The following is a 14,608-nucleotide window of genomic DNA, read 5'->3' as shown; positions in this document are numbered from 1 at the left end:
CATGCAAAAAATATTCATATTAATTTTACAATTAAATTATATTAATTGTACAAATTAATTTATTAAACTATTAACTCACTCTATAAATATCTGCAAAATAAGTTTAAGTTCTATGGAATTCAGCATTTTTTTTGCCAAGAGATGATTCTAAACTATGGGAGGGGGGCAGACACATTATCAATACAATTTTTTTTTTTTTTTTTTTTTTTTGCCATACGCGGGCCTCTCACTGTTGTGGCCTCTCCCGCTGCGGAGCAACAGGCTCCGGATGCGCAGGCTCAGCAGCCATGGCTCACAGGCGCAGCCGCTCCGCGGCATGTGGGATCTTCCCGGACCGGGGCACGAACCCGTGTCCCCTGCATCGGCAGGCGGACTCTCAACCACTGCGCCACCAGGGAAGCCCAATACAATTGTTTAATATTAACATACTTGGTTTAAATAGTTTGGAACATAAGGAATATATATGTATTGTAATGGTTTCTTTTTACATGTATGTACTCCTTTTGGCTTTGAAAATGATGGCTGAAGATTGTAGATGTAGTCATAACTTGTAAACATTTTCTCATTATTAAAAAGTTTTATTTTATACTTTTGCCTAAATGGGGTTCACTTTCAGTGACATCCTTTGAGGAAACAATTTTATATTTAAAAGATTAGTCTGATGATTGTACCTTCTTAGTCAATATCTTTATCATTATTGTTGGTAAGATGATAACAAAGGGGTTGGATGTTGTAATTTAGCTTAGTCCTAGCCTAACTGTGTACAAGTACTTTACAGGTGACAGAGTACTTTTACATACATTCTTCCCTTCACTTTCCACTCCCTTCCTGTGCTTCTGCATTTTTATGATACTCATTTTATAGACAAGGTTTCTACATTGTCACACATTAATTGAGAGCTACAGTAAACAAGATTCTGATTTTTATTTTAAGGACAGAGTGTTCTTACAGACAACCTAATCTTCTCTTCTGTGAATTCAAAGCAGAATTAATTTCTTTTAATGACAGCTAACCTCATGTTGATGTATAATAAATATTAATCAGCTCCATTTTTCTTCTTTTGCTAGGGGACCACTGGACAGTTCAACCCATATGGACAAAATTAAAAAATTACTGGCATCAATAGAAAAAGAGAAAGATTCTTTAAGCAAGTTGAAAATCGAATGGGAAAATTTATCAAACTGTCTGACTGACATGGATAAGAAGCTGTTGGAAAGCCAGATGAAGCAACTTGAACGTGGTTGGGAGCAAATGGAACAACTGGTCCAGAAGAAGTATTCTCAGCAAGTGGTGGGACATGATGAGTTTACGTTTCTCATGAGTAAGATCCAAGACCTTGAAATTTCTCTGCAGCAGCAGCAGCAGTGTCTGCAGTTAAGGCTGGACTCTCCAGAAGAAGAAGGGAATCAAAGCATGGTTGCCTTGGCCACTGAACTCCAGACTATCAAGCATAGATTTTCTGTGTTCAGAGCGCGAGCTGAACTTCAGATGAAGAGGATTTGGGGAGAAAAAGAAAAGAAGGTTTTAGAAGATGCAATAAATAATTTGCAGAAGCAATTGGAAGCATTGGAACCATTAAACATAGAGGTGGAAAATCAGATCAAGAAGTGTGAGACCAGGTACAAGATGAAAGAGGCTATCTTATGGGTCAAAAATCTGTTAGGTGAACTCATCCCTACCATTTCCCTTCTCCCAGACAATATTCTTTCACAGATCAGAAAATGCAAGGTGGTGCACGATGGCATTCTAGATAAGCAGCAGGTTGTGGAGTCGTTGGTTGAAGAGGTCAAAGATAATATTCCTAACCTTACAGCATATGAGAGCAGTGATTTAAATAACCTCCTACAGGACTTACAGAATCAATACCAAATGCTAGTTTTAAAATCAACTCAAAGATCACAGCAATTAGAATTTAACTTGGAAGAAAGAAGCAAATTTGTTGGGGTAATAGGGAAGGTTCAACTTTCACTTCAAGGAAATGAAACACTGATGATCCCCAAGATGCAAACAACCTCCACAGAAGCTGAACTAGAACATCAGTATGTCACTTTGACCATTTCTCAGAAGGAATTGCAGGAAATTGAGAGTGTAATTGCAACACATCTTCAGGAACAAACAAACATCTGTAAAGATCTAAGTGTATTTGAAAGATTATTTCTAGATGATCAATTGAAAAATCTTAAGACTAGAGCCAACAGAACACAAAGATTCATTCAAAATAAATGTAATGAAGTAGAACACAAGATAAATTTTTATAGAGAATTTTATGAAAAAACATCTGTGCTTCAGAAGGAGGTTGACCATATACAGCACAATGAACTGCTACTAAATCCAGAAATAAATCCAGATGTTAAAGAGGAGTTGTATCGTCTTAAAGACCAAATCACTGGTATTCGATCTAGTATTCTACAAGTATTGAAACTCAAAGAAGTGTTTGACTGTATAGGACTAAATTGGGATTGGTCCCAACTTGACCAATTACAAACCCAAATACTTGAAAAAGAAAAGGAACTTGAAGAAAAAATTAAGCAGTTAGATACATTTGTGGCAGAATATGGCAAATATCAGGCATCACTAGGTAAATTGAGGGCTATGGATCTGCAAGTTAAGAAAAGGACTGAAGCACTACTAACAACGCCTAACACCCCACCAGAAAGCAGTCTGCTCAATGCTCAAATTTTGAATCAGAGAATCAGGAAAGTCATGTGCTTGTATCATGAAATAATCAAGAAATTAAGTGAAAATAAGGACTTTGATGACTCATTCAAAGAGAAAGAAATGCTACAAATAAAGCTGTATGCAGAAGAAAGTGATAAGTTACACAAGGTTCTCCAAAATATAGTCCTGGAATCCCAACCGAAAGAAATGGATGAAAAGAATTTTCAGGACAAACTAGAAAATTCCTTCCATGTTTTAAATCAGATAAAATCTCAGTTACAACAGCCTTTACTTATAAATTTGCAAATCGAACATATTCAAAATGAAAAAGTTAATTGTGAAATGTTTCAAGAACAAGTTCAGGCAGAAATGGATAGCATTAAAGCTGTGACTGTTCTTGAGAAGCAAAGAGAAGAAAACTCTTCTGAAGCTAGTGATGTGGAGACAAAATTACATGACATTGAAGATCTTTACATGCAGCTTAATGCAAGCATTGATTTGCGCACAGTAAGTTTTTTAATTAGTTTGTTAATGTATTTGTTGTAATTTCGTGATTTTATGTTTTACTCTAGTTAATATCCACATTTCTCAAGAAGTTACACATTCTATAGAAATATTCTGCACAGGAGAATAGCCATTTTAAAGAACTTCAAAGGTCCAGTTTATAATCCCAGCTCATTCTGTATCTAAATACAGTTCCTTACAGTTTGGAAAAAGTTGAGTTTGACACCTTTATTTCTATACCCCTCGTATCTTCTGTTGAGCTCAGAACCAAAAAGTTCGTGATTTTTGTTTGCTTTTCAGAAATAATAGAGAGTAGTGGAAGAAATATGGTATAAAGAACACAAGATAATAACTCCACATTTATTTAGAATTTACAGTGTCTAGGAACTGTGCTGAACACTTTACCTTGAATCCTCATAGCAACTCTGTGAAATGGGTGCTATTACTAGCCCCGTTTTAAAATAAGGAAATTGAAGTTCAGAAACATCAACAGTTTTCTCAAGGTCTTGAAATAGTAACAGAACCAGGATTCATGTTGAGATCTGTGTGATTTTAGGGCAGGGGTCATCAAATTAAGGCCCATGGGCCGAATTTGCCCAGGCACCTGATTTTGTAAATAAAGTTATATTGGAGCACAGCTATGCCCATTCCTTACTGGCTTGTGTATGGCTGCTTTCCTGCTACAACAGCAGGGCTGAGTAGTTGTGACAGTCCGTATGGCCTGCAAAACCTAAAATATTCGGTCTGACCCTTTACAGGAAAAGTTTGCTGATCTCTGTTGCAGAGCGACGACAACAAACTCCCTCCTTTCTTGCAATAATAGGGTAGATGTCTTAGGCATCATCTAAACACAGTGTTCTTAATATAATGCCCTTCACTGTGTTTTCAGAGTTGTCACACTGAATTTCTAGAATGGGGACGTTAACTCCCTTCTTTTTTTTTTTTTCCTTTTTTCTTTTTTGTGGTACGCGGGCCTCTCACTGTTGTGGCCTCTCCCGTTGCGGAGCACAGGCTCCGGACGCGCAGGCTCAGCGACCATGGCTCACGGGCCCAGCCGCTCCGCGGCATGTGGGATCTTCCCGGACTGGGGCACGAACCCGTGTTCCCTGCATCGGCAGGCGGAGTCTCAACCACTGTGCCACCAAGGAAGCCCAACTCCCTTCTTTAATTCAAAAAGTTGTTAGATAATGTATTTGAACTATTTTGCTAAGGTATAAATGCTATAGAAATATAAAGTCATATGAACCCTAATACATTCTTTAAATTGGTACTTAACAAATTCTCTGCTTGATTTTAATACAGTTTCCAGAAACAATGTACATAAATCCCCAAAATGATATATTTAGAACTGGACTGGAAGGGACCTCTAAAGTTATTGATTTCAACTATTTGTTATTTCAGTGAGAAGACTTGAGGTCTGGAGACATTAAGTGATGTGCTCAAAACTAAAGTTAGTGGCAGGGCCATTAATTTAAAAATACAAGAGGTTTGGTGTGGGGGGGGTCTTTTCAGTTTTTTTCCCACAGATATTGCTTAAGGTTATATACATTAAATATATACAATTATTTTATATAATTCATAGTCTAATACAAGAGTTCTAGAGCAGGAACATCTATCATTAGACATGATTCATGAGATGTATCTTTAAATTTAGATTAGATTTAGCAAATCTGGAAACAATTTTCTTTATGCAAAGAAAAACTTATTCATTTTTGTTTGTTTTTTTTAGTTTAAACTTATTCATTTTTAACTATTAGTGTAATATTATTAAACTATAAGTGTGAGATGCTCCTTCTTTATGACACAGAGACATATTATGAATGTATCACAAAAATTCAAGAATGACAAAAGTTTGACAGTTTTCATCATGGCATTTAATCTTCCATTCACCAGAATGTCTTGAATGATGCTTATGGAAATATGGCACGCTATAATGAAGCAGTCGCCAGGGCCATGGGGATCATCACTGCCCTTGAAGCCATCATTGCATCCCATAGAGTAGACCTTGATAATCCAGAAGAATCAATAGAGATGCCTCGCCGCAAACAAGAGGAACTGAAGTCCACAATAGCAGACATCCAGGACCTCACCGAGAATTTGGCGACTATATGCAGCCCAGAAGCTCAACGACAACTTGAGTGTACTTTACAGGAATTAGTTTCTAAGAGCTCAGCCATGAGGGAGGCAGCCAAAGTAAAGGAAGCTGAAGTAGAAAGGTAGGTACTTCTTGCTAAAGGTAATGCTTTAAGAACAAAATATAGATTTGTTTATAATTAACATGTACACATTAGAAATAATTTGGAAGATATGGAAAAGTAAGAAAAAATCACTAAGGAAAACCATGGCAAATATTCTATTGCATTTATTTCATTTTTTCTTAATTAATATTGAGTACTTAAAACAGAATGTTTATAGAAGTCTGAGTATGGTATAAAGAATGATGATAAAACAAACACCTTTGTACCCAAAGGTTCAAAGATAAACATCATGATTTTTGAATTCTCTTGGGTACTTCTTCCTTCTCCTCTCAGAAGTAACCATTATCCTGTTTTTTATTTACCATGCCCTTGCTTTTAAAAATATTTTTACTACATGTTTATGTCCTGTTTTCATGTATATGTATTCTTCTGTGACTTCATTTTTTCAAACTTACCATTATGATCCTGAAGTTTATTCATGTTTTTGTCTGTAGTAAAATATTCACTCACCCAGCTGTTGGTAAACATTTGGGTTGTTTCTAGTTTTTGCGTTCACAAACAGTGCTTCTAGGAACATTTGCAAATGCAAGAGCTTCCTTTGGGTGTATAACTAGGATTGTGATTGCTGGGTCAAAAGGTATGCACATCTTAAATTTTTAGTTCCAAATGATTTTACCCATTTCTACTCAAACCAGCAACATGTTAATGTTCCAGTTGTCCCATATCCTCACCAACACTTAATGTTGTGAGATTTAATTTTTGCCAGTCTGATGGTTAAGTGATACTTCATTGTGGTTTTAATTTGCATCTTTATTACTGTTAATGAATTTGAGCCTCTTTTGTGAATATTTCTTCATCTTTCATATTTCATCTTCTGAAAAATGCCTGTTCAAGACAATTTTTATTGGGTTGTCTAGCTTTTTCTTATTGATTTATAGGGATTTATTCTACATTTTGGAGGCTGGTCTTTGTGTTATATGTGTTACAAATTATCTTTACAGAGGGGATGTCCTAATAAACATCCATCCTGGGTGTGCTCCGGGCTTTATCTTCTGTCCCCAGCATTCCAGGTGAAGGTCAACAAAACTGAAACTTGACAAATGTCCTCAAAGTGAAAAACTGGCCTTGGCGCTTAGCTTATTTCTCTGTATTTCCACTTTTACATAGTTTGGGGCCTCTGAATATTCCTTAATTCTTTGCCAGTTTATTATTGTGTTTTAAGAATTTTTAAAAATATATCTTTGATACCTAATTTTTTATTGTTTTCAGTGGGGGATTTAGGTTGTATCTATTTTGTATACATAATTTTATTCATAGTGTTTTTTTTTAATGTAGCACAACATTGTACTATATAAAAATAGGCTACTTTTACTTTACTTTATAAAATGAACTCTTCCTTATTGTAACAAAACTTCATATAAAAGCAATTGTAATTATTATATAATATTTTATAAAACGGATTGTTGTAACTTACTTAACCATATCTTTTGTTAGCATAAAGTGTGTTCTGATTTTTGCCATTTTAATTAACAGTCTAATAAGTAAAAAGATTTTACTGTGTAAAAGGTTTTATAAGGTATAGGATAAATTTCTTACGTTAGGATTGATTCCTTAAGATTAATTGCAGAAGTTGGATCAAAAGATATGAGCATTTTTAAGACTAAGTGGTTTTCTACAAGAATTGTACAAATTTACACCTTATTAGCAGTGCTCAAGAATGCAGTTTTCCAGTTTAGGTGTTTTAGAAACAGTCTTATCTGCCTGTTAAAGTTTGCATTAAAAGTCTCATGCAGGTCCTTTGAGGAGGAGGTAGTCAATAAATATTTGTTGAAATACACTGAGTAGCAAAAAGAGAATTACATTCTGTTTTTTACTAAGTGTTCAGAATGCATTCTGGGAAGTTCAGAATTTATTGTACTAAATAAAATTTAACATCGCTTTTTTTTTCTAACTGTGTCTCACTAGGTGTCTTGAAAATTACAAAGGCTATAGAAAAATAAAAGAGAAAATTTGCACTAACCTCAGCCAGATGGAGACAGTTCTTGGGCAGTCCATGTCGCCATTGCCAATGTCATACAAAGAAGCTTTAGAGCGCTTGGAACAGAGCAAGGTAATAGAACTTGCAAATCTCAGTAAGACTATGTACAAAAAATTGGCAGAAAGCAGGTGGAGGCATCACGGGATGTGGCTCTGTTATGACCCACAGAAATCTTCATCCTGAGTTGTACACTCAACAAAATTCCTAAACCAAAAGCCATGGGGAAAATGAGGCATTGGTTCTGAGAAATGTAATCATTTGGGTTCACAGGACAGTCTTCTCCCCAGTAGCTCCTGTCCTTATTAATCATTCTTTCTAAAGCGTTACCTTGCATGTTGTTTTGTTGGACATCGCTGGATCAATGACAGAGCATTTAATGCAACTTTCAGAAATGCTAAATTCTGGTTACTCCTTATACTCTATTACTGAGCAATTTTAGTTTTTGCATATATTCATCTGTCACAGTGTATGGTATTATGTTATTAGCATTTGGATGAGGACATTCTAAATCATCTGTGCTTATCATCTACCACAAAACAAACACAAAACCAAAAAATATAAATAATGTGTTTGTGGTTGATTACAGTAAGCATTGTACAAATTAGCTATCTAGTAAAATACGAGACTTACATTAAAATAAGAAAATGAACTTCTAGGATATGTACCTTGGAAAACACATTTTTACTTAGAAAAATTGGTTGATAGGTCATTATTTGTCCCCATACTTCCAAATTCACGTGCAATATAATAATACATAGATGCTTCTCATCTGTCTCAAATTGACTTCCAAAAGGACTAAAAAATGGATTATGTAATACTTATGGATGATTTTAAAACATTAATTGTTCAAGATTAAAATAGTTTATAAGTTTCAGGATAGTTCTGAATTCAGAAAACTTCTATCCCTCCTATTCCTTTTCTTTTTTTTCTTAAGACCTTGGTGTCACATCTTACGTCAGCCAAAGAAGAGCTCATGAAAGTACGACAGGTCCTCAGACACTTGAGACCCATGTGCACAGATAGTGACAGCCTCTGTTTACTCAGAAGCACATCTGCTCTATGGGAGAGATGGCTGAGTTTGATGGAAGCTGTTAAAGAATGGGAGTTGTGGTGTGAAGAACTGAAGCAGGAATGGAAATTTATCCATGAAGAAGTAAGTGCTTCATTTGCAACAGTCAAACCATACAGTTTACTAACACATGTCGTTTAAATTGTTTTATTATTTTCATTTTTTTAAAATATAAAACAAGTCCTCAACCTGCACCATTGGTTTACATCACGTGCATGGAACATGTAAATGTTTATAGAGGTCAGGTCCTAGCAAAATAATCTCCAAGGAATTATTCAAGAATGACTCAAATTCTTTCATGACAGTGGCATTTTTTTGGTGTCAAATAATTCTTAGAAATAAGTGGCTACTTGCTTATATGAGCTTTAAAATCTTTATCGTGCAGATAAGCTAAGCCCTCTTAAAAATGTCTCTCCATCACACTAGAGGTTAGAATAAGGTAATATTCATAATAACCAATTAATTTTGAAATTAATTACAGTGGTTAACTGTGGAAATTAACTACTATTGTTAATAAGTATGACCTAAAAATGTGTGTGATGTTCTTTCTGAAGACTGTCTCAAAGAAAACCTCCATAATATATATCGATCACAGATGTTAATTTAACCATGGTTGAGGCCTTAGGCATCCCATACATTTAGAAAGAAAATTTAAAATAGCATAAAAATATCTTAGGGTATTCTTTAATCTTTCCAAAGGACCAGGTATAAATGAGGTACAAATCAGAACATTAAATGAAAACCCTTCTCTCCTTTTCCTGTTAAAATTTCTGCTGAATTTACTTAAGAAAAATATAATCAATACTAGATTAGCAGTAGGTCACATTGCCTTAGGATTTAAACGTTTAGCACTATCATATTTTCCTGCTTAAAACTTGTTATTCTTGAAAATGAATATCATTTTGATGGTGCTGTTGGGGTTTGGTTAGTAAATAGTCTCTTGAATGTTAAAACTCCAAGGAACTTTGTAAATTGTCCTTTCAGCAGGGCCGCTAGCCTCCAGCTCTTTCCCATCCACAATGTCACGGTTTACTGAGGTCCTTCTGTGCAGTGTGTTCCTGTGTGCTGTGCTAAGAAGCCACACCCTGGTGGTCCAGTGGTTAAGACTTCACACTCCCACTGCAGGGGGCACGGGTTCCATCCCTGGTCAGGGAACTAAGCCGCGAGGCGCGGCCAAAAAAAAAAAGAAGAAGGCAGTTCACGCATGATGCTGCTGAATCTCGGCATGGCCCTCAAGAGTTACCTATTATCACCATTTTCTAAATGAAGAAGCTGAGGCACTGAGAGATTTGAGTTGGTACAAGCCTCCAAGCTAGTGATTAAACTGGGGCTGTGGGCTGGGGCCACATCTGTTTTGCTCACACTGTAACTTTAGAAGCTGAACAGGGCTTTGCACGTAGTGGGCACTTAGTATTTGTTGAGGGACAGCTCTTATTCACATCCAGGTTTAGGCTAATCCTAAGATTATTGTTCTTTTTATTTTATTACATTATCTTTCTCTTGCCCTCTACCCACTGGCAATCATATTTTAGTAGTTATTTAATAGTAGTTATTTTTGTACTTATCCATACAAGCATTTGACAATATCTGCTAACAAAATGTGTTTTTCAAAGAATAACACCAACAAAATATGTTCTCACGTAATAACAATAACAACAACAACTGCTAACACTTAATGGGCACTTAATTGAGCACGTGTCAGGCACAGTTCTAAGCACTTTACATGTGTTTACATTTATCCTCGCAAGAATCCTATGAAGATGAGATTATCATTCTCATTTTATAGATGAAGAAAATGAGACACAGTGAGATTAACTTGCTCAACTTCATAAGTGATAGAAGATTCAAATGTACTGTTTTTAACCACTAAACTGTCAACTTAAATGATTTTTACACATGCCAAATTGATGTAAGATTTTAAAATAGCTTTTATCCATTCAATAAAAATTATATCATCTAAATACCTGTACATGCAAGATTCTGTTGGCATGGTTGGCGATTTTACATGTGACAAAATGAATTTCTGTTTTTAAAAACGTCTGTACTAATACAACAATCCAGTCTCTTTATGAAGAAAGGTTTTGTGTAAGTAGATTTTTGAAAACTTAAATGCTTGTTTAAATTTACAAATTCAAAAATTAATTTAAATTTTGATGTACTGTTTTTTTTCCCCCTAAAATCTTACCTCCCTCTTAAGGAGAATCTGCTTGATTTAATTATTCATTTCTGGTTATTCAGGATCATCATTTTATGCTTCACTGATCACAGTGTGCTAGAATAAATGCATGTCTTCAAAGGTATGGGAGGGGTAAGGCTGTCTTCTTCCCCTTGTACCCAAGATCCAGAAGTCTTTCCTGTTTTAGTTTCTACTTTGGCTGCTTACAGGTTTTTCTGTTTCCGTCTCTGTGTTTACTCTTGGAACAACTGTGGCTCCTTCTCCCTTTCTAGACTCAACTTTATAACTGACTGTGAAGCTAAAAGTTTTATAACCTGTCCAAGGAAAATCATCCAGGGGCTGAAGAGTGAATGCATAATCTTTGTGGCAACTATTTACTTATTTGGGGGCTGCCATCATTCTTTTTGGTATAAAGTTTGCTGCGTTTTGACAAGTGCATACAGTCACATGACCACCAATGAAATCAAGACTTAGAACATTTCCACCACCCAAGAAAGTTCCATATGCCCCTTCGTAGTCAGCCCCTTCCATTACCTCCAGCCTGTGGCAATTATTAATCTGTTTTGCCATCTTCAGAATGTCGTATAAACAGACCCGGATAGTTTGTGGCCTTTTGAGTTTGGCCTTTTCTCGCTAAGCATAATGCATGTGAGATTCATTCATGCTGCTGCTTGTATCAATAGTTCATTTCTTTTTATTCCTGAGTAATAGTCTGTCAGACTCATGCACAGCAGTTAGTTTATCCATTCACAATTTGAAGAATTGCCTGGCTTTTGGATAAAATTATTGTCCTAAAAAAAATTATTCTTTCCCTTTGTGTTCTCCTCCTAATGACTTAACAGCTTTACAGCAGAGAGCAGAACCTGAGACAGGGGCTTGTAAGCAGGTGGTTTATTTTGGAAAGTGATCCAAGGGAACAGGAATGGGCGATAGGAGAACTGACACAGGAAAGGCTAGAGCCTTTAGTCACTTTACTCTTATTGGATCCTGGTTGCTGCAGTTGCCCATTTATGGTTATTGCTGGCCATGGAAGCACCAAGAGATGCTCCATTAAGTCCTGGATTACGGACATAGTTCTTTCAACCCCAGTGTATATTGGAAACCCTAGGTGGACTGTTACCTCTGTCAACATAGGAACTCCTTTCTTTGCATGCTGGTTCTTTGGTGGGGGAGTGAGGGGACTGCAAAATGACCCAGTAGAACCTGTATCCCATTCCCTGGTGGAAGTGTAGCTGCCTGCTTGAGAACTAGGACTTCAGTTCAACTGAATTTAGGTTTGAGGGGATGGAAAGCACAAATTCCATAACTGGGTCTCTTGGAGAGGGGCCAATCTACACATGTAGATTGGGTACACATGTACCCATGGATTCTAGTGATTGGGGACCCAGCTGCAACCTATGGCCCAAGTGACAGGGCAGCTTATGCCATAGCCTGGTCCTGCAGCGCTGCCTCCTCAGCACTGGCGGCGTTCTGATGATGAATGGATCTGAGCAACAGTCACCAGTGTAGCATACACGGCCGCCAAAATCCCAGAAGGCCTATCCAGTGCCGCACCTCCTTCTTGGCAACAGAGGTGCAAGACTGAACAACTTGATCTTTACCTTATAGAAGTCCCCTGGCATGCCCCAGACTACTGGCCCCCCTGGGAGCTTAATTGATGCTGGGGTTCCTGAATTCTCATAGGCTTTATATCTCACTCTCTGGCATGTCTTACTGGGCATCCAGGTCCTCATTTATCATTTCAGTTAGCATGATATCATAAATGTAGTTGACCTCTGTGACATTCAGTAATGTCAAGATTGCAGGATGGCTGACTCTGTCTGAACGTAGAGCAGGAATGTTGGCAATGCTGGGACAGAATGTGGTAAATGTACAGTGCTGCCGAGGAGAGCGCCAGAGGATTTGAAGAGGGAATGAGAGGGATCTGATTTTCTGTCTTTGGTTCTGAGTTTCAGGGCCAGTAGAACTCCACTTTCTAGATATTTTATTTATTATTGATAGGTTATGTATTTCTGAGTTCTGCATTTAGCTGTGGTTGAGAAAGACATGAGCAGTCCAGTAATTTGGGCTGCTTTCCCATTGGTGTGAGTGAGTGACAGGGTATTGAGGGCTTACTTTTTTGAGCATTGGATGTGAAAGAAAAGAGACCTGTAGAAAAAAATACCCAACCTCTTCTACTTCATGGATGCAGTTTGGTGGAGCTCATTCTAACTAACTTATGGGTATCTCAGTCAGGAGAAATAATTGCTTTAATAAAGCAACTGAAATTGGAAGGAGAAAGAAATTATGAAAATATTCAGTAGCATTTCCTTCAGCTCATAACAGCAATACATTTTTTTTTTTTTTTTTTTTTTGCGGTACGCGGGCCTCTCTCCCTGCTGTGGCCTCTCCCATTGCGGAGCACAGGCTCCGGGCGCGCAGGCTCAGCGGCCATGGCTCACGGGCCCAGCCGCTCCGCGGCATGTGGGATCTTCCCGGACCGGGGCACGAACCCGTGTCCCCTGCATCGGCAGGCGGACTCTCAACCACTGTGCCACCAGGAAAGCCCAGCAATACTTGTTTTTAATCACACATATACATGATCAGTAGCTGGGAACTATGGGATTGGGATAGTGGAGAGATAATACTCCCAGCTGTAGGAAGACAAATATTACCTTGAACTGGGATGTGGCTTTGGGAATCCTTTGAAGAGCCAGTATGTAAAAATTATGATTGCTGAGTCCTGAAGTGGTAAGAGTATATTTTACTTATTTTAGCTCCCTGTTTTTTTTTTTTTTTTTTTTGCTTATTGAATTAGATTGAACGAGAAGCAATTATTTTAGATAATCTTCAAGAAGAACTCCCTGAAATTTCCAAAACAAAAGAGGCAGCCACCACAGAGGAATTCTCGGAGCTGCTGGATTGTTTATGCCAATATGAAGAGAATGTGGAGAGGCAGCAGCTGTTACTGGCCCTACTTCTGCAGCGCATAAAAAATATCCAGAATACTCCTGAAGGCTTAAGACCTATGGGAACTGTTTCTGCATCTCAAGAGATTATGTCTATGCAAGAACGATGCCACAAGTAAGATTTATGAAAAACTATTAAGGAAATGTGCTTGACAAACTCAGGAAAAATTGAGAAAATATTGAATTTCTAGAATATAAAAATATTATAGAACAATGACAAATGATATGACAGAATCAAGTTGCTTCAACACTGATAGGTATAAAAATGATGGAAATTAATTTTTTTTATTGGAGTATAGTTGCTTTACAGTGTTGTGTCAGTTTCTACTGTACAGCAAAGTGAATCAACTTTACTTATACACATATCCTCTCTTTTTAGATTTCCTTCCCATTTAGGTCACCGCAGAGCATTAAGTAGAGTTCCCTGGGCTATACAGTAGGTTCTCATTAGTCATCTATTTTGGAAAATATTAATATTAACGATAATTAAAACAAGCACACATTTTCCTGGTGTTTCAAATTTTTTTTAATGTTTGCTGTTTTTCTAACTTAGTAATACATGTTCATTATAGGAAGTTTAGAGAATGTGGATAATTGTAAAGATTAATATAAAAACCACCTTTAATTTTACCACTCATCAACAATCACTACCAATCACTCATCTTTCTTACTATGGCTGTACTTTTAAAAACATTGTGATCATAGTACTATACTGTTTTATATTCTGCTGAACCATTTATAAGCATATTATATTTATTTTCCTATGCTATTAAATGTTCTTTAAAATATAACTATAATATTTCACCATGTGGAAATGCTATAATGTATTTAACCAAGTCCCTAATATAGAACCTTTAAATTATATGTAATTTATTTTACTTTTATAAAAACACTGTAATGAATATTCTTACGCTAGAATCTCTTTGTGCATCTGTGATTACTTCATTGAGAAAGATGCCAAGAAGTATGATCATCAGGTCAAAGGATATATCACTAATACCTTTATAGCTAGAAATA

General features: G+C 36.7%; 1 protein-coding gene across 1 annotated transcript in view; it reads left to right on the top strand.

Annotated features, from left to right (window-relative positions):
- Nucleotides 1-14,608, top strand: part of SYNE2 (spectrin repeat containing nuclear envelope protein 2) — a 329,548-nt gene that overhangs the window by 177,525 nt on the left and 137,415 nt on the right. The window contains exons 49-53 of the mRNA XM_060141612.1: nucleotides 1,068-3,165; nucleotides 5,056-5,378; nucleotides 7,326-7,470; nucleotides 8,333-8,551; nucleotides 13,441-13,706. Of these exons, the coding sequence (XP_059997595.1) occupies nucleotides 1,068-3,165; nucleotides 5,056-5,378; nucleotides 7,326-7,470; nucleotides 8,333-8,551; nucleotides 13,441-13,706 (3,051 nt within the window). The remainder of the gene's footprint in view (nucleotides 1-1,067; nucleotides 3,166-5,055; nucleotides 5,379-7,325; nucleotides 7,471-8,332; nucleotides 8,552-13,440; nucleotides 13,707-14,608) is intronic.

Source organism: Lagenorhynchus albirostris, chromosome 1 (genome assembly GCF_949774975.1).
Source record: "Lagenorhynchus albirostris chromosome 1, mLagAlb1.1, whole genome shotgun sequence".
Taxonomy (NCBI): Eukaryota; Metazoa; Chordata; class Mammalia; order Artiodactyla; family Delphinidae; genus Lagenorhynchus; species Lagenorhynchus albirostris.
This window is presented reverse-complemented; position numbering and strand designations above follow the sequence as displayed.